General features: G+C 36.6%; 1 protein-coding gene across 14 annotated transcripts in view; it reads left to right on the forward strand.

Moving 5' to 3' along the window:
• Positions 1–27818, forward strand: part of LOC136037189 (ATP-binding cassette sub-family C member 5-like) — a gene marked incomplete at its 5' end in the record, with an annotated part of 142045 nt that overhangs the window by 6462 nt on the left and 107765 nt on the right. For all 14 annotated transcript variants that reach the window (XM_065719749.1, XM_065719751.1, XM_065719753.1 and 11 more), the window contains 3 exon segments: positions 5888–6030; positions 17456–17546; positions 20915–21088. In XM_065719749.1, the coding sequence (XP_065575821.1) occupies positions 5888–6030; positions 17456–17546; positions 20915–21088 (408 nt within the window).

The following is a 27818-nucleotide window of genomic DNA, read 5'->3' on the forward strand; positions in this document are numbered from 1 at the left end:
CCCCCAGAGCCCAGGGGCAGGCTTTATAAAGTTATGCCCTGGTGGCATATATGGTTCTTACGGAAGGGATGTTCGTATAAACTTCAGAGAGGGCTCATTTGATTGGAAACTGAAATTTCTAGTTTACTTTTTAAGAGTCAAAAGAGATTTGAGGGCAACTAGCCCCATCGACGCCCTTTTTCCCCTCAGCCCTCAGATAAAAGTTTTGTGAGAGCAATTTTGTTAATAATAGTTCAAAGGTCAGATAACCAAAGCTATGGTTTCGACACAACCCCCCCAGGGCCCAGGGGCAGGCGTTGTAAGTTATGCCATAGGGGTATATATGGTTCTTATGGAAGGGATGCTCGTAAAAACTTCAGAGCGATCATTTCATTGGAAATTGGAAGTTCTAAAAAAAAATTTGACTCTTTCTGTCAACACTACTTTTTAAAACAGCAAAAAACTTTAGCGTAGGCGTTGGGGAGGGAACAGACTACACATAAACTAGACATAGGACGTATGTTGACACCGCAGACAAGAAGTACACGATACAGATGTCAGAGTGCCAGTATTACAACGTAATTAATAGGTTCGGATACCTTTTGGCTATGTGTGATGACGTTAATGCGTGCTAGAAGCATGGGTAAATGAGGGTAGCTTAGCTCAAGCACTAAATTGATTGGTGCCGTTAAATTATTTCAGTTGGACGTCTGTATTTTACATATATTTTGTCAGTAATTGGCACTTTCCTTGTGCTTTTTCTTCCATACCACCAGCAAAGGTTTCCTAAGAGTTTGACTTAGGAAAATCCAGTTATTTAGTTGTTTACTATGCTTCTTTATTACCACCCCTGATTGCCATTGCTCTTGTTTGATGTCTGGCTCGCACATTGCAATGTTTTTTTTACGGTATTAATTTAAGTCAAATAATCTTCCAAGCGTAAAACTACCAGAAATGACTATCAATAAATAAATAAAACTCGAAACGAACAGAAATCAAGGAGGCACACTCGTGCCTCTTTAAAGAGGCGAACCACGACAATGTTAAGCGATCTTCGGTTCCAGTGGTCGCAGACGGACGGGGATCACCCCCCTCCGACTTTTCCTTCATGGGGAAAATCTGGCCGAAAGTTTCGACCCGTCAACCCCAGCCCCCCTTTAACGTTGTTAAACGTTAGCCCCTGAAATTCACAAGTTAAGGTCCCCTAGGGCCCAGGAGCTTATCCGCGAATTTTCAGCTCGATCCGATAACTCCTTCCCTGTTTTCCAGAAACCACGCATAGCCACTTAATGTTCATTTTTTTTTTCCTCGACGCCTACAGGTCACAGCCAACATCGGATCTGGGTGTACGAATACTCATTCGACGCGGAATTCTCCGAGTAAGTGCCCATGAAAGTTTCGTCGGAAAATCTTAACCCCCCGATTTTCTAGCTTAGAAAAACCCATTTTCCCATAAGAGCCCATGTTAATTTTTGAAATTCTTAAAAGTTATTTAAAAGTTATATTTATACATAACCAGGTATTTAGCTCAGTCGGTAGAGCTTGGGACTTTAAATCCTAAAGTCAAGGGTTCAAGTCCCTTATCGGGCGGTTTTTTTTCACAAGATCAAAATAAAAGTGTATAATTTTGATAACACCTGGACTGCTTATCATTTGAGAGATAACCAAATATTAGCTTCTTATGAGCAAATAAACATTTCGGTCATTCTATCTACTTTTTTTTCTATTTTATACAATGATTTAAAAGCGGGGGGGGGGGGGGGGTTGGGGGGCGGCAGCCACCCAACTTCCTCTCCTAATTCCTGTACGAGGAGTACAGGAATTATTAAATTACATCCACCATGGATTGTAGAAAAACGTACAGAAATAATATGAAAAAAACTTCGTTCTCTTAAAGAGTTAAAGAGGCTGCGTCCCAAAGTCGAACCTTAAAACGTACAGGAATTAGGAGAGGCAGTTGGGGGGCTGCCGCCCCCCAAACCTCCCGCTTTTAAAGACTCTTTTGTACAGGTTTTTTGTTGTGGGGGGCTGACACCCCCCTAACCCCCCGCTCTTGGCTTCGGAAAGGCCCTCTTTTAATTAACAAAAAATTGAAATGAATGAATAATGGAATAACTTCGAAAAATGTTAAGCACAAGAGGACAGGAGAACCATTGCGCCGAAACTAGTAATTAGTAACAATGAAGTCCCCCCACAACAAAAAATCTGTACAAAAGTCTTTAAAAGCTGGGGGTTTGGGGGGCGGCAGCCCCCCAACTGCCTCTCCTAATTCCTGTACGTTTTAAGGTTCGACTTTGGGACGCAGCCTCTTTAACTCTTTAAGAAAACGAAGTTTTTTTCGTATTATTACAATAAACAGCCGAGTCAAATTCAAAACGAGCAAAAATTAATATGAGTAGGGCAGATAACCTCTATGCCTTCTCAAGACAAGACCACAATTTGTGGTTTACTGAAAAAAAAACAAACAAAAAAAACGAACAAACAAATGACCGTGGATTATCAGTTAAAATGACATATATTGGCATTTCTTCGTTAAGATTTTGATAATTTTTCATTTATGAAAGTAAAAAAAAGTGAAAACATTTCAAGCGTATTTTGTTTTCAATATAAAACCTAATACCATTCCCAAAAGATTCTATCTATGCTCTTTGACAACCTGGACACATTTACACTCTTTATAATTATCTAAACTGTAAGAACAGAAGTAGTTATGGCAGTATCCCCTTAAGTTTCAACTTAATACCCCAAGTCGTTTTTGATATATTGCTGAAGCGCTTTATTGGCAACCATTTATCTCAATTCCTTTTGGTTTATTTTTATAGCAACATTTAGCTTTAAAGTATAATGGACCAATTGCATAATTGCGAGGGGGGGGGGTTGACATGCCTAATATCCTAAAGACATAATTGCTGGACCGTTCTACTATGCTGAACAAAATGGCTGTCTCAAAATTTTGACAGGATGCGTTTGGGAACTGATTGGGCTTGAGAGAAGGGCTGTTTGCCCTCCAATCTCTTGTTACTCTTAAAAAAGGGCACCCGACACTCGTGCTGTAATTTAGGTGCAAGAGGGAGGACTTCCCCCTTGATATATGAAGTAAAAACATTTTGAACAAGTAAAAACAAAGCGAAGACATTTTAAATATATTTTCTTTTCAGTGAAATGCAAATTATATCCTAGTCTTGTGAAGGCATGGGGGTTGTCAGCCCTACTCATGTTAATTTTTGTTTGTTTTGAGTTTGACTCGGCTCTTTGCTGCATGATTTAGATAAACAAAATACGTTTAAAATTTTTTAACTTTTTAACTTTAATGAATTAAATATTAAAACTGTAAGGAATATATATCAGTAAATTTATACTAAACTGACAATCCACAGTCATTTTTGTTCAATAAAGTGCAAATTATGTTCTGGTCTTGAGAAGGTATGGGGGTTGTCAAAGACATAATTTCCAGACCTTTCAACTACACTGAACAAAATGGCTATCTAAAAATTTTGATTAGATGTGTTTTGGGAATTTATAGGCGTGGGGAGGGGGGCTTGTTGCCCTTCAATCACTTTTGACTAATAAAAATGGCACAAGCCCTTTTAATTTCCAATTGAATGAGCCTTTTTTGAAGTTTCTACGACAGCAAATGGCCATCTCAAAATTTTTGTCAGATGCATTACGGGAAAATGCGAGGCTTAGAGAGGTGTGGGTTATCCACCTTTCGATCGCCCTGAATCTTAAAAAGGGGCAATTGAACTTTTACCAATCCAACGAACCCCTCCGAAGTTTATACGATCACCCTTTCTATATATATATATATATATATATATATATATATATATATATATATATATATATATATATATATATATATATATATATATATTACGACAGTAAATGGCCATCTCAAAATTTCTGTCAGATGCATTACGGGAAAATACGAGGTTTAGAGAGGTGTGGGTTATCCACCCTCCGATCGCTCTGAATCTTAAAAAGGGGCAATTGAACTTTTACCAATCCAACGAACCCCTCCGAAGTTTATACGATCACCCTTTCTATAAGCGTAACTTACCTTGCCCTGAGGGCTGTGGGGTTGTCATTGTCAAAGACGTAATTTCCAGTCCTTTCAATTACGTTAACAAAATGGCTATCTAAAAATTCCGATTGAATGTGTCTGAGGAAATGGTGGGCGAGGGAGGGAGGTTAGTTATCCTCCAACCACTTTCGACTATTAAAAAGGCCACTGGCCCTCTCAATTTCCAATCGAATGAGCTGTTTTCGAAGTTTTTACGTCAACAAATGACCATCTCAAAATTTCTATCAGATGCATTTTGGTAAAATACGAGGCATGGGGGGGGGGGGTATCCACCCTTCGATCACTCTGAGTTTTAAAAAGGGCGCTAGAACTTCTGACTTCGAACCCAATGAGCCGCTTCTGAAGCTTATGCGATCACCCTTTCTATATATACCTTATATGCCCTCAGGGCATAACGTACAACTCTTTCCCTGAGGACTGGGGGGGGGGGTACCATCCTCAAAGACATAATTTCCAGACCTCTCAGTTATGGTGAAAAAAGGCAGTCTCAGAATTTTTATTGGAGGTATTTGGGAAAATGGTGGGCGAATCTTAAAAAGGGCACTAGGACTTCTGATTACCATTCCGATAAGCCCCCTCCGAAGTTTGTACGATCACTCTTTTTATATATACCTTGCCGCTAGGGCATAACTTAGAACCCTTGCCCTGAGGCCTCGGGGGGGGGGGGCTCATACTCAAAGACATAATTTCCGGACATCTGAACTACGTTGAACATAATTGCTATGTCAAAATTATGATAAGATGTGTTTGGGGAAAGGGCGGGCTTGGGAGGGGGTTAGTTGCCCTCTGACCACTTTCGACTATTAAAAAGGGCATTAGCCTTTTCAATTTCCAATCGAAAGAGCCTTTTTCAAATTTTCTACGACAAGAAAAAGCCGTCTCAAAATTTTTATCAGATATATTTTTGGAAAATACGAGGTACGGGGGGGGGGGGGCGTATCCACCCTCCCATCACTCTGGATTTCAAAAAGCGCACTAAAACTTCTTATAAGCAATCCAATGAGCCCCTTCCGAAGCTCATACGGTCTTTCTTTCTATATAAACCTAATATGCCCCAGGACATAAATTGCAACCTTTGTCCTGAGGCTTGGGGGGGGGTCATCCTCAACGACAAAATTTCCAGACCTTTCAACTACCATGAACAAATGGCTATCTCAAATGATTGGATGTGTTTGGGGAAATAGTGGGCGTAGAAGGGGTGTTAGTTGCCCTCCAATCACTTTCGACTGTTAAAACATTTCAATTTGCAGTCAAATGAGCCCTTTTCTAATTTTCTACGACAACTCCTTCAATACAAAGTGCCGTGATCTAAAAGAAAAAAATTGCTTTTTGCCCATATCGCTCTTTACTTAGGTAGCATTTTATTGTTACTATTGCGCTGCCTATCTGTTCCGCCTATGTAATAAATCTATAGCCAAAAATGGAATGAAAAAATTGAAAAACGGGTGAAATCTTAATAAGACAAAAAAATCCAACAAAAATACTTTTCTGTACCAGTAATAATAGAAGTCCAAGATTACGGATTCGTACAGGAAGCCTTTACCAAAAAGAAAAAAAAATGAAAACTTATCTTACGCAAACATATAGAAATGGATGTGAAAAACATGAAGGAAAAACAATGACAATACAAAACAAAGCAAAAAGCTTTAGTCGGCTACTGTTTCTTGGACTTGGAAGTTTTATCTTCTTCCCCATAACATATTTTAATATTCTGACTACAATGTTGTTTTTTTGCACAGAACTGTCGAGTGTTTTATTTTGTTTAGGAAACAGAAATAAATAAATTTTTTAATACTCGTTCTGTAAACGTTTTGTTGCTTTTAGACAATCTTTATGAGGAAACTGCTTGAATATGCAGAGGATCCCGAAGCTCATGTTTCCGATGGATTAATTTGGGCCATTTTATTAGTTATATGTGAATTTGGTCGAACATTTTCTTTCGCCCTTGTTTGGGGAATCAATTACAGGTATGACATTCTAATTGAAAGTGTTTATTGTTGTGTCTTGTGAAAGTACAAATCATTCAAACTATTAGAATTACAAATTAAAAACGTTAACGCTCTTCTCAATATATTAATCTGCGCGTTTTTAATTTACCACCAACAAGTATCATTCAATAATGTTACGCAATAATAATAATAATTTGATTTATTTATCAAAGAAACGTTATCCTCAATAACTAATGCTCAGAGGCTATACCCTGTTAAAGATTAAATAAAGTATTAACAAAAATTATTTTCGGAGTAGGGACAAAAGATGCGAAGAAAAAAAAACAAAAGGAGCTTGACTTACTCGGCCTCAGAGACTCAAACTGCACACACAAAAAACAAAATTTACACTCAAATACAATGCTCTCTCCCCAGCCGGAATAAAAAGTAACTGCTTAGATGGCCGGAAACAGCGCACCATTCATAAACTTCAAAACAAAGCAATTTCAACAAATTGTGGAATTCTGATTGAATATTGCACGATCTTAGACAAATCTTCACAAATCAGAGGCCGAACATATATTGCTTGATATAATAGATCTTGATTTTGTACTAAAGGCCAATCTAGTAGTTATAACAACGGTCACGTATCAAAAAAGAGCTTCGAACATCAGAATTGTAAGATATGATATACACGTGAAAAGAAAAAAAAAGAACGAGTCAATAATCCATGGTGGTGTTTATAAATAAATGAAGCATATAAAAGTTCGAAATTCTTGCCAAAGGTAGTGTATTCAGTTCGTGGTGACGATGCCTTACCGCTACAATTCGGCTATCACGAGTCAAAACTTTTATAGCCATATTCTGAATAACTTGAAGAAGAATAAGGTGACTTACAGAAGTGTTTGACCAACATGTAAAACAATATAACAGAAATGGACGTATCCATAGAGAAATACAATATTCTTATGACAATAATATTCGGTGTTTTCTGTAAAGAGCTAGTTTTGCAAAATTCTATTAACATATTTGTTGGTTTTAATATTCTACTTTACTCTTAACTTCAATCAGAAAACAATTTAATTTTCAAAGTTACATTAGGCTAGTTTTTAGTCTTTTTGAATAAACGTGAATTAGTTTTTTGATAAACCTGAATTAGTTTTTCCTGATAGGTCCTGATCATGCTTCAAAATTGCTTTAGTACAAGTAAAAAATCCATAACTACAACCGGGCTTGTGCGTAGTAACTTTTTTAAATTCATTAGCTAGATGTAGAAACAAAAAAGGAATTCTTACAGAAATTCTTAAATACCCTTTGGAATGTTTATGGGTAAGTGGCGAGGGTGGGGTGGGGTGTAGTATAGTGATAGAAAATTCCCGTTCTTAGTAATTTCTGTTCGTTTTAAGTTTGACTTTAGTATTTGTTTTAGTTTCTATTCGTTTTAGGATTTCATTTTTCATCTATATCAGTATCTGATATCCTACTGTTTGATGTGATTATTTGTTTTGATTTTTGTTTGTTTTGTGTTTCATTTATTCTTTTATAGGAGTGTTTGTCCGTTTTTATTTTGAATTATTATAAAACTTCATTTCTGCTCGTCTTAAGTTTAAGTATGGCTCTTTAATTTTCTTTAAAAAACTTATATTCCTATAGTTAAAACAAAGTTAATAAAAAAATTAATTTGAAAAAGTTAAAAATTACTTTGTTTTTTATTACCGAAATTTTATTATTGGTTCGTATTACGAATTTTTTTTTGTAGTTCTCTAGGTTTTCTACTTCAGAATTAAAATATGGGATTCTAATTTAAATTTTTATGATGCATTAGCCAACTTGAGGGTTGGCTTTGATTGTATTTCAACCTAGTTACTGTATATATTTCGTCCAATTTAAAATCAAGATTTAGCACGGCTCTTGAACTAAGCTTTTTATACGACAACAATCTCTAGATAATATACTCAAAACAATCCTGCTGGAAGAATGTTCAAACGATGACGTTTGAGTTAAAATGGAATAAGAACAATAAATATATTTCAGAAGCATTACTCAGCTCTCTTTATTTCTGACCCTTGCAGCTTTTTTATTTATGACTTAGACGTGAGTATTTACTTAGCGGGGTATGGAAAAGATGTCATTTGACAACCCGAATGCACATAATGTGTTTCGATTGAGTTTAACCCCCCCTCAACATTCTCTGAAAGTTTCAACTTATTACACTAAGCCGTTCTTGAGCTATTTCATATTATTTGACAATCTGAGTGCACATAGTGTCTTTTGGTTTAGTTTAACATCGCCATCAACATTACCTGAAAGTTTCAACTTAATACCCTTAGCTCCAATATACAACAAAGAGAGATACAACTCTACAAAAAAAACCTAAAACGAGACGACGGCGAGACGACGTCTCGTTTGAGTTTTTTTGTAGTGTTTTATCTCTCTTTGTTGTTTATTGTCATGTCTTGCCAGTTCGACTTAAGAACTTTCACCCTTAGCTCCCCTGTGAAGTTTCATCTTAACATTCTTAGCCGCCTTTGAGATATTGCAGACACACCATTTTGAGGGTTCCATTACAACTGAACCACCGTGCAACTGAATCTGTGCAACTCTACCCCCTTTGTAACTGAACTCCCATACAACAGAAGGTGATTTACCTCAGCCCTCGCGCAACCCAACCCTCGTGCAACTCAACCCTATTTAACTAAACCGCCTGAACTGTTGGACCTTTTGACTATCTCGAATAAAACAGCTGTCTCAAAATGCTGATCGAATTTAAGGAGGGGGGAGGGAAGAGCGAGAGAAAGGGGCTGGGTGTCCTCTGACCACTTTCGGCTCTTAAAAAGTGAGTTATAATCTTTCAATTCCCAATCGAATGAGCCCCCTCCAAAATTTTTACTACCACCCTTTCTCTATGAAGCAGCACTGGGAATAATAAATAAATAAGAAATAAATAATGGATTGCAGACTTATGGCTCTTAAACTCAGGCAACTTTAAAGCGTTGCCTCTGGTAAATGTAACTAAGACTTTTGGGTCTAATATTTTCTGTAGATGAGGAGCCGAATGGTTAATTTTTCAGGTGAAATCATTCCTAAATCATACATTCAAGATGGCAGCAGTGTCCAATGTCTCCCGCAGGTTTTGTTTTTGTGGGGTAAATTTAGTGTTGCCCTTGTCTTTCTACAGTCTGGATTTAAATGTTTCGTACTGGCCAATTGTTAAAAATTGCACTGAATTGATGTTTGCTCTACTGTTCAGACCTTAGGGAAGCTATTGTAAATCTGTTGATCATAGGAAGGTGCGAATCAGTTCCAAGCTTTATAATGTGGATTATGTCAAGGCCCATAAAGTTCACTCGCCCGGAGTGCAGACTTCGAGCCGCTAGTGGAACAGTGTAGTGCAGTCGGTGTTTACAGTGGTTTCATCCGAAGTGTGCAGGCATTTTTATTGAGGAGAGAAAACAATGTAGTGAGTGATTATTTTTAAACTGCCAGTCTCTTTAAACTGCATCTCTGAATGGTGACCGGAACCACCTGAAAACAATGTAGTGAGTGATTATGTTTAAACTGCCAGTCTCTTTAAACTGCATTTCTGAATGGTGACCTGAACCAGCTTTAACACCACTTTTTCTACCCCTTGGCTATAAACCACGCTGTACACCCAAGTATGTCACAAAATCAACAACCCAAAAATCAGTTTATAAAAAATCAAGCTTCCCATGTCCCCCCTTGTGTTGAGTGTGTTAACTATATCAAATAGCTTACAGATCTCCAAGTTAAATACAGTTCGCAGTTAGAATTTAGACCATGAAGCAGCCATAGAATATTTGGAAAAACGAGTTGACGGATTTCTTAATGACCAAAAAAGAGTAACGATATGCTCTATGAACGTGACATGGAAATTAAAAAACTAAGTGAAGATATCAACTCCCATAATTCTCATCGCCTTCTTGTGGGAGATAAACTTTTAAATCTACAAAACAATCAAGTGACCCTAAAATTAAAAATCACCATCAGGGAGTCTTTCACTTTATACGGGTTCAAAAATAAATTAAAAATATTTTATTTAAACAATAGATTTTGAAGGTTGGGAGGTTTTTGACGTTTTTTTTGCAATTTTTGGGGTCGGCTGGGGGCTGAAACCAGTAAAAAATAACTAATAGGACTATTTTGTTATTTAGTGTTCATGTGTATGTATCGTTGTTTTTTATATATAAGATAGGCTAGGTGGATAATCATCAGTTGTTATGTTTAGATATTTATTTATAAGATACAAGTTCATAACAGGAATTTACAGCACATGTCCTTAGAACTTCCTTTTTGCTGCAATAATTTATTAATATTGTCATCTTTATTTATGTTTATATTGTGGATTAAAATAAAACCTACCTACCTACTAAATTGCAGGGGGACTTAATAAACAACGAAAGCAATTATTAGTACACTAGGGGATCAACTATTAAAATTTAATAACTCCAGCATTAACTGCAAAGTATCCCAAGAGAGTTTAAAAATACCTACTTGTAGTATGACTACGGATGGGTCAATAGTTCAATGTGACTTCCGGTTTGTTACATAGATTATCAGGTGATAATGAATCAAATGAAAGGAATAGCAAGGTTATTGAGAATTCATTACATGATGATGATATAACTATTATTTTTGCAAAAATTACGAAGGAGAAGGATAAAAGAAAAAGAAATGTAAAAATAAGCAGAAAGGAAAATGTAATCTGTAATCATTTTAATAGTGGTTTCTACAAATTTCGCAAACAATGCAAGTTTCTACATATTTGTCGTCATTTTATTTCGGGAATCTGTGTGTCTGATAAGTGTATTTTGATCATGTTGACCTGTGTTCTGTATTATTTTGTATTAACAAGTCATGTAATTTTGCTCATACATCATCAGGGGCGGAGGGTAGGTTTAAAACCCAACCTTTTTTAAGGTGGCACTGAAAGTATTCATGACCCCCCTCCTCTCCTAAATCGTGTTCCATTCGACTTACACCCTTATCCTCCTGCATACCCGATGCAGAATATTGTACACTAGGAATCCATTCCTCGAAACAATCATCCGCTCCTAGTACTAACGCGTGTCCAGTCAGACCAACTCCTAAAATCACTTTACTCAATTCGGACCATCCCCAAAACCCCCTCACTCACATTCCGCCCAAAAATCCACTTCCTTTCGACTGTTCGTCTCCGTGAGCCCAAGAAGTTACCGGCTGGTTCTGGACTCCACCCATATTTGTCGAAATAAACCCGACCACTCCCCTATCGGACACCCTTCACTGTACTTCCCTCTCACCTCATGATCTTGCCCTCCCATCCTCCCATATAAAGAAAACTCCCAATTTAACTTATTCCCGGATCACCAGGAAACCTTTCCCCCATCCCTTGCACTTTATCCTCCCCTGGCTACCCTACCAGTGTGACCAGTTTGACCGTTCCTGCATGCGAAAATTATCCTGTAGCAAATGGTCCGCCCACCTCTTATTATCCATTCCATCACATCACCCAATTAAAGCTTCACTCTTTCAGTCCAACCATAGATTAGTTAATGCTTCACCGATTACCCGTGATTATTCAGATAAAAGACATAGTTTCCCCTCTATAAATTTAACGAGTTTAACGAGTGTAATTTAACGAGTAAAATTTTACCCGCGACTCTCTCAATCTACCCCCAACTTTTAAAAGTGAACTTCTTCCCTTCCCACTGCAAAACTGATTTAATCGTTCTCTCGTTCCAGGGTGGTGAATGATAAAATTTCGCTTTTAGGGGATGTTCTCCTCACTCCCAGCGTTAATTTTAATGCTTACACCCTGTCAAACTTGCCTCAGAATAAAGCTTTTTAAAGAAATCTGTTGTTAAAGAGTTTGATGGAAAACGTTATCATTTCCCCGTTTTCCTCCTTACGAACGCCGAAAGTTTTAATTTTGAAAAGCTGGTTGAGTTAGAAGCAACAGCAAAATTGAACAATATTGATATAAATGCAGTTACTGAAGTCCAGGCACAAAATCCAGATCTCCTTAAAATGACTGGTTTTCAGGAGTTTATAAAGATACGCCTGTTTGACCACCCACCGGGGAAAAAAGAAGGAGAAGTAATGATTTTTGCAAAGGATTGCCTATCTTCTACCTTTATCCATGTGCCAGGACTAGGCGATCGCGATGAAATCATTTGGATATCTACTAAGCCCAAATAAGCCCTACTAAGCCTTACGCTAATTTAATAATTTGCTCATTTTATTATTCACCCGGACAGAATGTTTGTTCTCGTCGTAATTTTCATGAGTCTTAACTTTGTGACGACAAAGTATCCCAATGCCGGCATTTTTATAGCAGGAAACGCAAACGAACTAAGTCTTAATTATCTGTGCAAAGATCAGAAGCTTAAGCAAATTGTTGATTTCCCTACTACAAAAGGTGGAACCAGTTTGGATGTTATTTGCACGAGCCTTAAAACCTTTTACAATATTCCAACTACCCTCCCCCCTCGGTGGTAGCTATCATTTCAAGCTACATTTGAAACCACTGCTAGTTTTAAAACAAATTACTCAGTTTCTGAATTTTCATACCGGCCAATAATAAGTCAAGGTCTGTTTGATTTTGGATATTGGATTACCTCTGAGAGTTGGGATGATGTTTTGTTGTGTGTAAATCTTAATTCAAAGGTTAGTTTGTTTCAAACAAAATTAATGACAAATTGCAAAAAAATTTTCCCAGAGGTTACCAAGAAGGTATGCTCCTCAAATAAACCTTACATTAATGAAAAAAAAAAAAAAAGGACTAATCCATTTGTAACTAAAAGTTTTTCGCCTCGGAAAATTTTTTATAAACAAATAAAGAAAGGAATACGTCGTGCCGCTTCTCGCTTTGATAAGAATGAAATAAGTTACTTAAACAGAGCAAACCTCAGAAATGGTTTAAGAAAGTGAAAGAAATAGGGGGTCGCTCTTGCAAAAACCTTGATTATTTTTTTTGGATGAACCGCCTGAACAGACAGCCAATGAACTTAATAAAGACCTAGCTAGCGTTGTGCAATCGTTCCCCCCTATCTCAGAAAACCATCTAGTTCCTGAAACTCCAAAAGAAAAAGAATTCTGAAAATTTCAGCGAAGCAAATAATAGAAAACATACGGAAACGGAATAAAACCAGTATTTGTTCCATTGATATCTCAATTGATCTCATAAAAGCATTCCCTGTTAAACTATCATCACCCCTTGTTAGTATTTTTAATGGTATTATCAATTCCGGATGCTACCCGTCGTGCTGAAAGCTAGGGTATATTACTCCAATCTAAAAGAAGGGAGCCCTGAGCGAGATTTTACTGGAGTAAGACCAATCACCTTAACCTCAGTTTTTTCAAAAATGTACGAGGGTTTCTTAGCTAGCTTGTTAAAGGTCGAGATTCTTGAATTCGTTGACTTACGACAATTTGGAAACCTGAAAGAGACATCTACTTTATACTACCTTGTTAGTCCTCTTGACACCGTTCTTAAAAACATTGAAGACATTGATACTTGGTTGATTCTTTCATTAATTGATCTCCAGAAAGCGTTCGACCTAACCACAATATCCTTGTAAAAAACTGATGACGGAGTGTCAAGTGAGTCCCTTTCTAGTTAAAATTGTTCCCTCCTTTTGAACAAATCGCTCTGAAGTGCTTATATATAAAAATGTTTATACCGATCCCCTTCCTATCTTTAGTGTGGTCCCCCAAGGGACTCTGATGGGTCCCGTGTTATTTCTTATAATGGATAATAGCCTCATGACTGATCACACTGAGCGATGGAAGTATGTGGACTACCTATATACACTTGAGTTTTGCCGACGAAATGTTAAAAGATGAATTATGACATTAATTGACGATGTCAAACAGGACATGCCCCCCAAAATTTTCTTGCCTCCCTAAGGATCTTCTACAACTCTATTGATCTTTTATTCGGCCAATACTCGAGTTTGCTTGTCTAGTTTGGCATTTCGGTCTTTCTTCGGAGCATATCTATATGATTGAAAATGTCAAAACGAGCACTTAGAATCATAAATGGTGAAGGGAAGGATCCATATCATTATCTGCTATTTAAGTTCAAGCTCACCTCGTTGACCGAGAGAAGGAACCTTCTGTGCCTTCGTTTCCGTACCAAAACCCTGTCTGCTCTCCGATTACGTTCCATTATTACGATTTCCTTTATTGTAGGGAATTTATGCTGGTCTCATTGATTATAAAAAACAGAGAGCCAAAAAGAAAAAAAAAATGTTGACTAAAATAAAAATTGAAACAGAACTAAATTAAACCAAACTGAACAATCAAAAATTCATTTTTAATGATTTCTTCTTGAATTTTGAAATGTTAAGGTTTTAGTAGTTTTTTTTTGTTGGCAGTCAAATTGATACAACCACTATTTGATGTGCAACCACTTGGCAGTGCTTTTTTTGCTCCAATAAAAAGAGCATGGTGGTAAGTAATCGATGATTACAAAATGGAAAACCCCAAAGGAACTACAGTGAGATAAGACAAATCCTCCAAGTTTCTGAAGCTACTACTGAAAAGTCTCACAACAAACGGGAAACCGAATCTCAAGAATGGGCTTGTCAAGTGTTTATCACGCTTCAAAGTCCTCCTTGACCTCCCATTTTTGGGCCAACAAAGTCTACAAGAGGTTGCCGATAACGTTAACAAAGATTTGTTGGGTGCCGAGCAAATCTGCAGATTTGACCGATTTATGAAGAACATCACGCACAAACGTATTAGTTTCTCACCAGACAAAAATTAGTGATAATGCAGGGGATTCAAGTTCGACGACTGACATATCAGGATGCGAGAGGGAGTCTGAGATGCGAGGTGATGAGTCGACGGTCGCTGGCCCTTCTACACTGTCAAGCGGGACAACAACCAAGTTACCAACCGACTTGCTTGGATGGATTTTGATGTGTTGTAAAATTCTTCATGGGTTCTATGTATAACCAATCTGTGGCACTGAAGGTAGATTCCCCTTCTTCTGACTATAATATGAAAAAAACTTCGTTTTCTTAAAGAGTTAAAGAGGCTGTGTCCCAAAGTCGAACCTTAAAACGTACAGGAATTAGGAGAGGCAGTTGGGGGGGCTGCCGCCCCCCAAACCCCACGCTTTTAAATACTCTTTTGTACAGGTTTTTTGTTGTGGGGGGACTTCATTGTTACTAATTACTAGTTTCGGCGCAATGGTTCTCCTGTCCTCTTGTGCTTAACATTTTTCGAAGTTATTCCATTATTCATTCATTTCAATTTTTTGTTAATTAAAAGAGGGCCTTTCCGAAGCCAAGAGCGGGGGGTTAGGGGGGTGTCAGCCCCCCACACCAAAAAATCTGTACAAAAGAGTCTTTAAAAGCGGGGGATTTGGGGGGCGGCAGCCCCCCCAACTGCCTCTACTAATTCCTGTACGTTTTAAGGTTCTACTTTGGGACGCAGCCTCTTTAACTCTTTAAGAAAACGAAGTTTTTTTTTCATATTATTTCTGTACGTTTTTCTACAATTCATGGTGGATGTAATTTAATAATTCCTGTACTCCTCGTACAGGAATTTGGAGAGAAAATTGGGTGGCTGCTGCCCCCCAACCCACCCCCCCGCTTTTAAATCATTGTATAAAATAGAAAAAAAAAATAGATAGAATGACCGAAATGTTTATTTGCTCATATAAAGCTAATATTCTGTTATCTCTCAAATGATAAGCAGTCCAGGTGTTATCAAAATTATACACTTTTATTTTGATCTTGTGAAAAAAAAACCGCCCGATAAGGGACTTGAACCCTTGACTTTAGGATTTAAAGTCCCACGCTCTACCGACTGAGCTAAATACCTGCTTGTGAATAAATATAACTTTTAAATAACTTTTAAGAATTTCAAAAATTAACATGGGCTCTTGGGAAAATGGGTTTTTCTAAGCTAGAAAATCGGGGGGTTAAGATTTTCCGACGAAACTTTCATGGGCACTTACTCGGAGAATTCCGCGTCGAATGAGTCTTCGTACACCCAGATCCGATGTCGGCTGTGACCTGTAGGCGTCGAGGAAAAAAAAGAAAATGAACATTAAGTGGCTATACGTGGTTTCTGGAAAACAGGGAAGGAGTTTTCGGATCAAGCTGAAATTTCGCGGATAAGCTCCTGGGCCCTAGGGGACCTTAACTTGTGAATTCAGCCCGATCGGACAACGTTAAAGGGGGGCTGGGGTTGACGGGTCGAAACTTTCGGCCAGATTTTCCCCATGAAGGAAAAGTCGGAGGGGGATGAAATTTGGCAGGTTTCTTATTTGGAGCTCGGGCTACGAAATGCATCCCTCCCCATCCCTCTGCGACCACTGGAACCGAAGATCGCTTGACATTGTCGTGGTTCGCCTCTTTAAAGAGGCACGAGTGTGCCTCCTTGACTTACTTAATATGATATGCCTTGGAAACACAAGGATGGATCATTATATTTTTATCAAGGTGAAAGCATTCAAACGTCCGGACCAGATAGAGGGAAATATTCCAGTCCCCTGACTTACCCATAGCATGGCTTATGCTTGATCATGACTTTGGTCGTCTGATGCTGAACTAGTTTTTTTTTCTTTTTTTGGAATAATACTATATTTCTCCTGATAAACAACTTTTTTTTTTTCAACTGGAAATCTTACGCAGTCAGAGTTCAAACTCATCCAACTCCTTGAAAGTTACCTGTCAAACACAACCGGATGTAATTTTGAACATCATTCAAAAATTTGCGTAGCTCTTAGAACATGAAGATCAACAGCTTTGTTCAGTTATTATTTGACGATGAATGACAAATTCCCGATGCACCAACAAACTCTTCGAATAAATACTACTATTACCACTACTACTGACAACTCACCGCAGCACCAAGCCGCCTAAGGCCAACACAGCTATGTACGCTTCTCCTCCATTCTAATCTATTCAAAGTTTCCCTCTTTACACCCTCCCAGGAAGTTCCCGATTTTTTAGTATTTTTAGATCACAGTTATCCCTTTCAACCGTATTTTTATACGTGGGACTTCCTTTGAAAGCGGAGAACTTTTCGATTTTTCTTACCGTAATGGTAATATTCAAAGGGTTTCGATAGGAGAAAAGGGCAATATATTTCTAGGAACACCCTCAGTTCTGCCTATAACGAAATAAAAAATTGTTAATACCATGCATAAAAAAAAAAAATTAGAGCCTACGCTCTAGTGAAGCCTGTAATAAAGAGCCATAAGCCTTCAATGTATAGTTTATGTTTTTCTTCCAGAGCCACTTCAGATGGAAGAGGTACTCGTAGCAACTTTGGATGGGGTTCATTCGATTGAAAACGTTGAAATGCTGAAATTCAGGAGAAATAATTTTGCGTGGTCAAAAATCGTATTGAAGACACTACGCATATTATTTCCTTTGTATGTTGTAATAGTGTCAATTAATGCATAGAGTGAGAACTAAGTTTTTCATTAACCTTCTTTTTATAGGACTGGAATTCGTCTTCGTTCTGCAGTGCTGTCTGTCCTCTATCAGAAACTTGTGAAGCTGCCTAACCTCGGTGATAAATCTATTGGAGAAGTAAGAAAACATCTATTAGTGGAATTTCAAATAATGAAGCGAGTAAATTGGTTAACTATAAAGCAAAATTTGAATGGGAAATTTTAAAGCTATTTGTGATAAATAAACCCTGATTGCCAAAAGCGCCATCGTCATTAATTACACCTAAAATATGGAGAAATTTCCAGACTTCAGTTGACTCATATATAAGGCTTAGCTTGCTTTCTGGCATTATCAACAATATCTTACGAAACAATGGTAACCTAGAAAATTAACCGAATTTGAAAATGTCAGTGCCCTAAGGATTCAAACACGTGGCCCTGCTGTTCAGGAATTCCGAACATTATGATTAATCTAAATCTCCTTATGACTTGTATTTTCCATGATTGTCTGCGGAAATACTTTTTAATCCTTAGACAACAATCAAATATAACCTAGAAAACATAAAGCATCATTGGAAATCCACAAGAAGCAAAAAGAGGTAGTTGAGAGGATAAATAAAGTCTGTGGCTGATTTAGTCGAGATTTCTGTTTATACGTCTATATAAAAGAAGTATTTTCTTGGAAAAATAGTAGCTAGTGGCCAGTTTTTATGCCTGTTTTGTGCCAGGTAAATTTACTGCCGTAATTATTCTGTAACTACAAAAAAAAAAAAAAAAAAAAAAAAACAACTGCAAAGACAGTAACTAAAAAAAAAATCTGTAACAACAAAACAAAAAAAAAACCTAAAGAGCCGTGTTCATAAAAACGCTTTAGATAAAATAGATTAAAACCAAAAAGCTGAAAAGCCTGGCTCATTTAACTGCCTTAGGTAAAACATATTCCCAAATGAATATTGAATAGTTCAATCAATTAAATTAGGTGTGATTGGGTGGATATTTTATTTTACTTTCCATTAAGTTTGTCTTGTTGTTTCGTTTTGTTACTTAATGTAATGTTTTTCTTCTTTCTTTCACTGAGGGCTGCTGAGCGGAGGATCTCGTCCAAAATGTTTGCGTTTTTTTCTTGTTTTCAATTTGGTTGAATTTTTGGTTGAGTTTTTATGGAATTTTTTGGTTGAGTTTTCAACTGGTTGAAAATTTTTCCTTATTAGTTTGCTCAGAGTCTTTATCTTACGCAATGTATAAATATATACTTATTTAGTATATAATTAAAAAGAACTAGACTTCAACCTCTTGCTAAGTTAGTATTTTTTTAGATCCCTTACTTCCTAATTGGGATTTTTGTTGAGTTTAATATTCTATTTCTGTGATTGGGACTGAAAAAAGCCATCCTCTATGCCAGCTAAAGTTTTAAGATTAATTCACTGCTAAATCAAAAGAAGCTGAAACCCTGCTGGTGATCTTCAGAAAGCTGTTCCCCTGGAAGAAAATGAAGTTTTTGAACTTAAATACATAGTTTTGTTTCAACGCTGAATGTTCAAAACGCTGGAAGAGCTAATTAAAGTTTAGATATCACTAAATCTAAAACTTTTTCTCCTTTAGCGCAAGAAATAAACCGACAGAAAGGACAAAAATTTATTCTTCCAATAATAAAAAAAAGAAGAGGACAAAAGAAAAGGAGGAAGGGGGGCTAACTGGAGATTGGGATGATAATCACCATAAAATGTACAAAATATTAGAGTAGCCCACTATGGAATGTCCATAGGAGGCATTCAATACGGAGGTGCCGATATCGAAGGGTTCAGGGATTTTAAATATCTTGGTCTTGGTAGTACACTGATCCACGATTGGAATTATGACAGAGCTTTCGAAAGTCTGACAGTGTCAATTGTTTGTGAAGTGTTGATTATGTTAACAAAAAAGATTTTATATATTTAATAAGTTGATTTCCTAATTATTTCATTGTTATTTATTATGGTAATTTTGTCATCATTTTATGTAAATTATTTGCTATTATTTAATTTACACGCATAGGATTGGTGGAGCATTGTTTTTCGGAATTATGTGATATTGGTTGATCATTTTACAAACCTGAAGCTGTATTTTTGTGGCAACAAATGTCCTGTGTCAAGAGTATAGGTAACTTATAAGAGTGCAAACTTGTACTAGCGCCGGTAAAAATAGAAAAAATACATCAACGCCATCTAGCATTTTGCGACACAAGACTTTCAATCTTTGCAATTATTTTTCTGTCAGGAGCTGAGATCAGTCACTTATTACTACACGAATTTTATCAACTATACAAATTAATTAATTATTCCTATTACTACACTGAAAAAAATGCGAAGTGTCGCCAAACGCTAGATAGCCTTGGGTTTATTTTTGTGGACGCTAGCGCTAGTTCCTATTCTTGTAAATTACCCATACTCTTTGGTCCCGTGGTGAGTTTGATTAAGGTGCCATGATTATTTTAAATGCTGTCATTTTTATTTATGATTTTGAAAAATTGAAATAAAAAAACTCAAATCCCATAATTTCAAATCAGTGTTAGAGACTGTAAGCCATATATGAAACACGCATGCTGCATTCAATACTTTGTTTTGAGACGGCTAAACTGTAATTTTAGTCTCAAGCTTGTGATTAGAAACTTCAAACTAATTTTGGTTAGTATTAAGCACCATTTTGATTTACTTAATATCTGTTTTGTTTTTGGACTTCCATATTGTAACCTAGCCTTGGAATCAACAAGCTAAAAACTCTATGATTAAAAGTAGGTTGGAAATTAGAAATCGTTTTTGAAAAATATGAGTAATACTCTTTCTTGTTTTTAGGACGCTCGTATTTCAATGCTAACATCATATTTCCGATTTATAACTTCAACAAGTATTAAGCGCCAAATTTGATGGAGTTGGCAGAAATTTCAATAAGCATTAAATACCAAATTTGATGGATTTGCATGAATTTCAACTTTGTTCTTAGGAACCTTTAATTGTGTAAACCAAAACATTTTCGTGCCCCCAAGTCCAACAAGACATAACATACCCATTCTTCTACTAATATCGTTTATGAAGCTTTTTTTTTTAAATAGGCTGGTTGTGTAGTGTGATTGACTTGCCCAGGGGTTATAATTACCATTTTACCCGTGGAAATGCATTTTTTTTTTAGCGTTTCAAGAGCTCTGATTGAAATGACTATCTATAATTTTGATCTGATATCAAGTGGAACTGTGATTGTATTTAGGAGAACAAGGGGAGTTGAAAGGTAGATTCGGAAGTCGTTGAATGGCTCCATCAGTAATGAGAAAAGACACTAAATCCCAGAATTTGTGGTCGGATGAGCTATTCCATAACTCTCTACGATCTACGTTTTATTTGAAGAGACCGGAAAAAAAAATGTGAAAACATCGCTTTTACTGATTCTACCAATTATAAAACTTGTAAATAACCTCTTCTGATGCTATATCCATTTGCATTGCTTTATCTTTGACTTATTTTCATTTTTTTTCAGATTGTCAACATATTTTCGAATGACGGCATAAGAATATTTGAGGTTGTAATCTACGCAACGTTGATTGTCGGTGGCCCCTTTGTTGCCATTATTGCCACCTTTTATATATACATTCTTTTGGGGCCGCATGCCCTATTTGGAATACTTACTTTTCTCATTTTTTATCCTGTGCAGGTAAGAAAAAGTCCTACCAGAACTTTATTTACATTGCATTCTTTATCCCCATCTTCAAGTAACAATGTCCCTTTTCCAACTGAATATAATATAATTCACACATGCATGGTACAAATTACGTAAATTTTTGTGAAAAAATCCTAATTAACATGATCTAACGGAAGAGAGGAAGTACTGGACAGAGAGCTCTGAGTACTTGCATTTATAGTATCTGTTTACTTTTAACAAATTAAGGCTTTTTTAGTAATCTTGTTCAGAAAGTCTTGCTAATTTTTTTTCAGTATGAAGCGTTGATTTTAGTATTTTCAACAAGTAGGTCTATGAAAAAAGATCAGAACTAGAGTAATCTGTCTATTGTTTGTTCTCTGATAGTTTCCTGTAGGTCATCGTTGTCATACTCTATTATAGGCAGCGCAATAGCGATGCCTAAGTAAAGACCGATGTGGGCACAATATTTTTTGTTTTGGTTTTAGACAAGGGCACTTCATATTGAAGGAGTTATCGTAGAAACTTTGAAATGGGCTCATTCGATAGGAAATTGAAAGGGCTAGTGCCCTTTTTAGTAGTCGAAAGTGATTGGAAGGCCAATAACCCCCATCCTACGCCCACCATTTCCCCAAACACATCCAATCAAAATTTTGAGATAGCCATTTTTATCAACATAGTTGAAAGGTCCAAAAATTATGTCTGAGGATGACACCCCCCCCCCAGCCGTCAGGGCAAGGGTTGTAATTTATGCCATATAGCTAGTGGCATATAAGGTTTATATATAGAAAGGATGATCGTATAAACTTTGGAGGGTACTCATTGGATTGGTGCCCAAAAGTTCTAGTTTTCTTTAAGATTCAGAGTGATTGGAGAGTGGATACCCCCTCCCCCACCTCGTTTTTTCCCGAAATGCATCTGACACAAATTTTGAGATGACAATTTGTTGTCATAGAATATTCTAAAAGGGCTTATTAGATTGGAAATTGAAAGGGCTAGTGCCCTTTTAATAGTCAAAAGTGATTAGAGGGCAACTAACCCCCCACCTCTCTTACGCCCACCATTTTCAAAACACACCAAATAAAGATTTTGAGATAGCCATTTTGTTCAACGCAAATGAAAGGTCCGAAAATATATCTTTGAGGATTTGAGAACCTTGTATTTTCCCATAATGCATCTGATAGGAATTTGAGATGGCTATTTGATGCCGTAGGAACTTCGAAAAAGGCTTTTTCGATTGGAAATTGAAAGGGCTAGTGCTCTTTTATTAGTATAAAGTGATTGAAGGGCAACAAGCCCCCCCCCCCGCCCATCAATTCCCAAAACATATCGAATCAAAATTTTGAGATAGCCAAATTGTTCAGTGTAGTTAAAAGATCTGGAAATTATGTCTTTGACAAGCCCCATACCTTCTCAAGACGAGAACGTAATTTATAATTTACTGAATAAAAATGGATGTGGATTGTCAGTTTAATATACATATTAAATAAAAAAAACAAGTTTTTTCAACTTAAAGTAAGGAGCGACATTAAAACTTATAACGAACAGAAATTACTTCGTATATGAAAGGAGCTGCTTCCTCATCAACGCCCCGCTCTTTACGCTAAAGTTTGACTCTCTCAACTCTTCTTTTTAAAACAGTAAAAAACTTCAGCGTAAAGAGCAGGGCGTTGATGAGGAAGCAGCCCCTTTCATATACAAAGTAATTTCTGTTCGTTTTAAGTTTTAATGTCGCTCCTTACTTTCAGTTGAAAGAACTTGTTTTTTTTATTTAATTTCTGAACGTTTTTGAATCAATACATGTTTTGATTTTGGCTCTCCGCAGAGGAATTTGCATATTTTTTTTGGGGGGGCTAAATGGCTTTCTCATAATTTTGATCCACAAAAGCCATAGAATAAATAGTTGACATTACTAAAAATACTTTAGCGTAAAGAGCGAGGTATTAGGAGGAAGTGAGCCCCTCATATGGGTAATAATTTCTGTTCGTTTTAAGTTTTAATGCTGCTCCTTACTTCCAGCTGAAAAAACTTTTTCATATTTATTTTTTCATTGTTTTTTTTTAACTAATGCTAGTAAATCCTGCGCTCCCTTCATGGAAATTTTCTTCCCCCATGCCAAATTCCTCGATGGAAAGTTCCTCCAGTATATCCCCCTCTTCTCCTTCCCCCCCAACCAAAAAATCCTCCCAAAAACGCCTGTACACTTCCCAATAACCATTACTATATGTAAGCACTGGTTAAAGTTTGTAACTTGTAGCCCCTCCCACGGGGACTGTGGAGGAGTAAGTCATCTCCAAAGACATAGTTATAAGGTTTTTAGACTACGCTGAATAAAATGGCTATCTCGGAATTTTGATCCGTTGACTTTGGGAAAATAATTAGTGTGGGAGGGGGCTTAGGTGCCCTCCAATTTTTTGGTCACTTAAAAAGGGCACTAGAACTTTTCATTTCCGTTAGAATGAGCCCTCTCGCAACATTCTAGGACAACTGGGTCGATACGATCACCCCTGGGGAAAAGAAAAAAAAAACAAAAAACAAACAAAAAACAAACAAACAAATAAACACGCTTCCGTGATCTGCCTTCTGGCAAAAAAAACAAAATTCCACATTTTTGTAGATAGGAGCTTGAAACTTCTACAGTAGGGTTCTCTGATACGCTGAATCTGATGGTGTAATTTTCGTTAAGATTCTATGACTTTTAGGGGGTGTTTCCCCCTATTTTCTAAAATAACGCAAATTTTCTCAGGCTCTCAACTTTTGATGCTTAAGACTAAACTTGATGAAACTTATATATTTAAAATCACCAGTAAAAGGCGATTCTTTTGATGTAGCTATTGGTATCAAAATTCCATTTTTTAGAGTTTTGGTTTCTATTGAGCCGGGTCGCTCCTTACTACAGTTCGTTACCACGAACTGTTTGATACAGATATACTCATATACTGATAAAATCATATACTCCTTAAAGCTTTAAATATTTTTTGATTTATCATAGTTAAAAAAGTTAAAATATTCTGAACATATTTTATTTATTTAAATAATACAATAAATAACCGAGTCAAACTGAAAACGAGCGAAAAGTAACATGAGTTAGACTGACCAGAACTTAATTTGCATTTTACTGAAAACAAAATATATTTAAAATGTTTTCAATTTGTTTTTACTTAATTTTTTTTTACTAGATAAATTAGGAGGGAATTTCTCCTACCTCTTGCACACCAATTACAATGTGAGCGTCTGGTGCCCTTTTTAAGAGTAGCAAGAGATTAGAGAGCAAGCAGACCTTGTCTCAAGCCTATTCATTTCCCAAACGCATCCAGTCAAAATTTCGAGACAACCATGTTTTTCAGCATAGTTGAACGGTCCACCACCTTTGTCTTCAGGGATATTAGGCATGTCAACCCCCATAATTATGCAATTAGCTCATTATATTTTAAAAATAAATGTTGCTCTAAAAACAAATAAAAAGGCATTATGTTAAATAATTGCCAATAAGACACCTCAGCAATATATCGAGAACGACTGGGGCTATTAAGTTGAAACTTTTGGAGATACTATAGTTACTGCTTCTGTTCTTACAATTTATATAAATAAAAAGAGTGTAAGTGTATCCAGGTTGTCAAAGAGCATAGATAGAATCTTTTGGTAGTTATAATAAGTTTTTATTTTTCAGGTCAACTTCAAAATCTATAAAATTAAATGAAATATGCTCTTTGTGTCATAATTAAAAATTGTTGAAAAAGTTTCTCCAACATACAAATAGCAACCCATACTATGGATTTTTATAGAAGAAAACTGAAAAAAAAATTTTTCCAAGAAAACACTTATGTCAATAAAAAACGCACAGAAATTAAATTTAAAAGACATGTTTTTCAAAGAAAAGTAAAGAGCTCCTTTAAGCCAAGAATGAGCAGAAATAAAATCAAATAAACTAACCACACAAGCCATAAGGCTTATTGGCAAATGTTTTCTTTTTATATTGTTCTTTGTTTGTTGAATAAATTCTCTCTCTCAAAATATAAGTAGACTGGTTGGCAGACGAAAAAGGAACATTTTCCTAAAGTGTCCAAAGGAGATTAACCTGCTGTTACAAGCCATTTCTGCTTGTGATTTTGGGGAGTTTATTTCTTTCTGCCATGTGCAATGAGGCAGAGGAATGATATCAAATGTGCGTCCTAAACTTCGAGCCGTGTCTTTCTGCTAAATGAGCTTATGCTTTGCTCTTTTCTTATTAGATATATTAGAAAGTCAACCCGTGGGACGAAAATGAACTTTTACCTCATTTTGTACCATATTTTTTTTTTGCATAACAATTATTCGTAAAATGCACGATTTCAGTAATTTCGAACAACCGACAATTTTTTTTCTGTGATTATTGACATCATTATTGTGGTCGTTTTAATGGAGATCAAAACTCAGGTAATAACTTAGTGGATATTTTTATTCTGACTTGGGTCTCAATCTGGAAGAGAAAGCTAGCCTGAAAGTCTTGGTGTAAAACGAAGTTCATTTTCTAATTAGTCCCCTCACTGCCGACTTTTCAACAGAAATGTAGACAGGTAGCCCATTGTTTTAAGCCACATCATGCAAGAATATTCAGTTGGTGTGACTAGAAAAGGCAAGAGGACCAGTGGCCCTCCAACACCCTTACCTCTGCAACTTTTTAGCTGACACTTAGACATTTCTTTTATCAAACAGTTCGTGGTAACAAACTGTAGTAAGGAGCGACCCGGCTCAATAGTAAACGAAACTCTAAAAAACGGAATTTTGATGCTAAAAGATACATCAAAACGCTGATTCTCGCTGATTCTAAATATATAAGTTTCAATTAATTTAGTCTTTGTCATCAAAAGTTACGAGCCTGAGAAAATTTGCCTTATTTTGGAAAATGGGGGAAACATCCCCTAAAAGTCATAGAATATCGTTTGACTCTTTGCCACAATTCTACTCTTTAAAACAATTAAAAGCTTTAGCGTAAAGAGCGAGGGATTGCGGAGCGGACAACCCATTTCATATAGGAAGTAATTTCTGTTCGTTTTAAGTTTTAATGTCGCTCCTTACTTTCAGTTAAAAAAACTAGTTTTTTTTATTTATCTTTTTTGAACCGAAGTCATAAAAAAATGCTAATCAGTATTAGTGGGTGCAAAGGAGGTTTGTAGCCCGTCAACGCCACCTGTCTCTCTGCCTGAAAATTATTCAACAGTTTACTTTTTATCCCCCCTTTCCTCACCTCTTACCCTCTACTTCTTAGTAAAACAAGTTGACATGTGGGACCTTAGCCAGAGGCTTAAATTTGTCTATGACCCATCTTAACCCCCCTTTCCACCACCACCAAATTTTTGTGGAAAGGTAAACATGTTGTACCTTTTTAAAACTATACTCCCGCAAGAGTTTTCATATTTAGTGATTAGTGACACCTTCAATAGAATCCCCTCCCTCGCTCTTCCCGTTAATTTTTCAACAGAAAAGTAAGTGTAATTAACCTTTCTTGAAGAGTAATTACGAAAGAATTTTCGATGTGTATTCCTGCAGGTTTCAAGTTCCTGTGATCTCTCTAAGGCCCCCTCCCTATCCGCTTATTTGTCCGCCAAGGATTTAGAAGAAGGATAAGTATGTCCCGCGATTTTTGAAGTGGAATTAAGCAAGATTTTTCAATTCGTGCGATTGAAGATGCAAAGTGGGTTCGTGGTTAATGCAAGAGCCACCGCAACTCTCATCGCAACTTTTTAGAACAAAAGTAGCGCATTTTATATCTTTTTTCAAGCGCAATCTCTGAGTGATTTTAGTCTGTATTATTGGAAGAATAAATCCAAACCATGGCTCCTCCAAAACCCCTGCCCCCCCCCCTACTGCCAACTTTTTAACACACATGTTTTGTATCTTGTATTATTTATAACATGTATTATTGGAAGAATAAATTTAGACCATTGCTCCTCTAAAACTCCTGCCAACTTTTTAACAGAAAGGTGAACATGTTGCATCTTGTTTTAAGCCGAATCACAAGTTGTTTTTAGACCTAGTACAGCCCCCAGCCTTTCCAGCAACTTTGGCCCCGCAAACCTTTTAACGTAGAGACAGACATGTTACAGCTTGATTTAATCGGAATCCTGGAAACATCTTCGATTTGTGCAATTGGATGTCGGGACTACTGTCTCATCAACATTCTATAGCCCTCCAAGAGTGAGCTTCTCTTTTAAAACTTGAATAGACATTCGTAATGTTGTAAAAAAAGTATCCGCCACAACGCGGTTAAAGCCACTTAGTCTTGCTTGGCTGGTCGTTTCAGGGGATTAAATATTATATCTTTGTTCTTCTTCCTCAGAAATCAGGTCAACCAGTCCTTTGATGTGCTTTTTTTTTGTAAACAGCCTATGGGAATAACGAGGAAGTTTGCGGTCGCGAAGGAAAACGTAAACATTTTATCTTCACTGGCTTCCTTTATTCATAAAAGAGCATGCTTTTAGATATTCCACTAGAAATCCCTCTTTTTCCGCCTTGGGAATCTGACGGTGCTTTAGAAAAACACAGCAATTGACTGTTTTCGGATTATTTTTAATAATTGCAATAGTACAAAAAAAAATCATAATGTAATTAATTCCAATATATTCGTTATTAAATTATTCTGTAACGAAAAAAGGGAAGAAGGTGTATATGGAAAAGCAGACAATTTTTCACTGTTTGGGATATATACGCATACAAGAAAAACAGTAAGGAATTGTTGTTGCAGCTATTGCTGATAATCTAGTTA

The sequence above is a fragment of the Artemia franciscana genome, chromosome 16, assembly GCF_032884065.1.
Source record: "Artemia franciscana chromosome 16, ASM3288406v1, whole genome shotgun sequence".
In the NCBI taxonomy this organism is placed as follows: Eukaryota; Metazoa; Arthropoda; class Branchiopoda; order Anostraca; family Artemiidae; genus Artemia; species Artemia franciscana.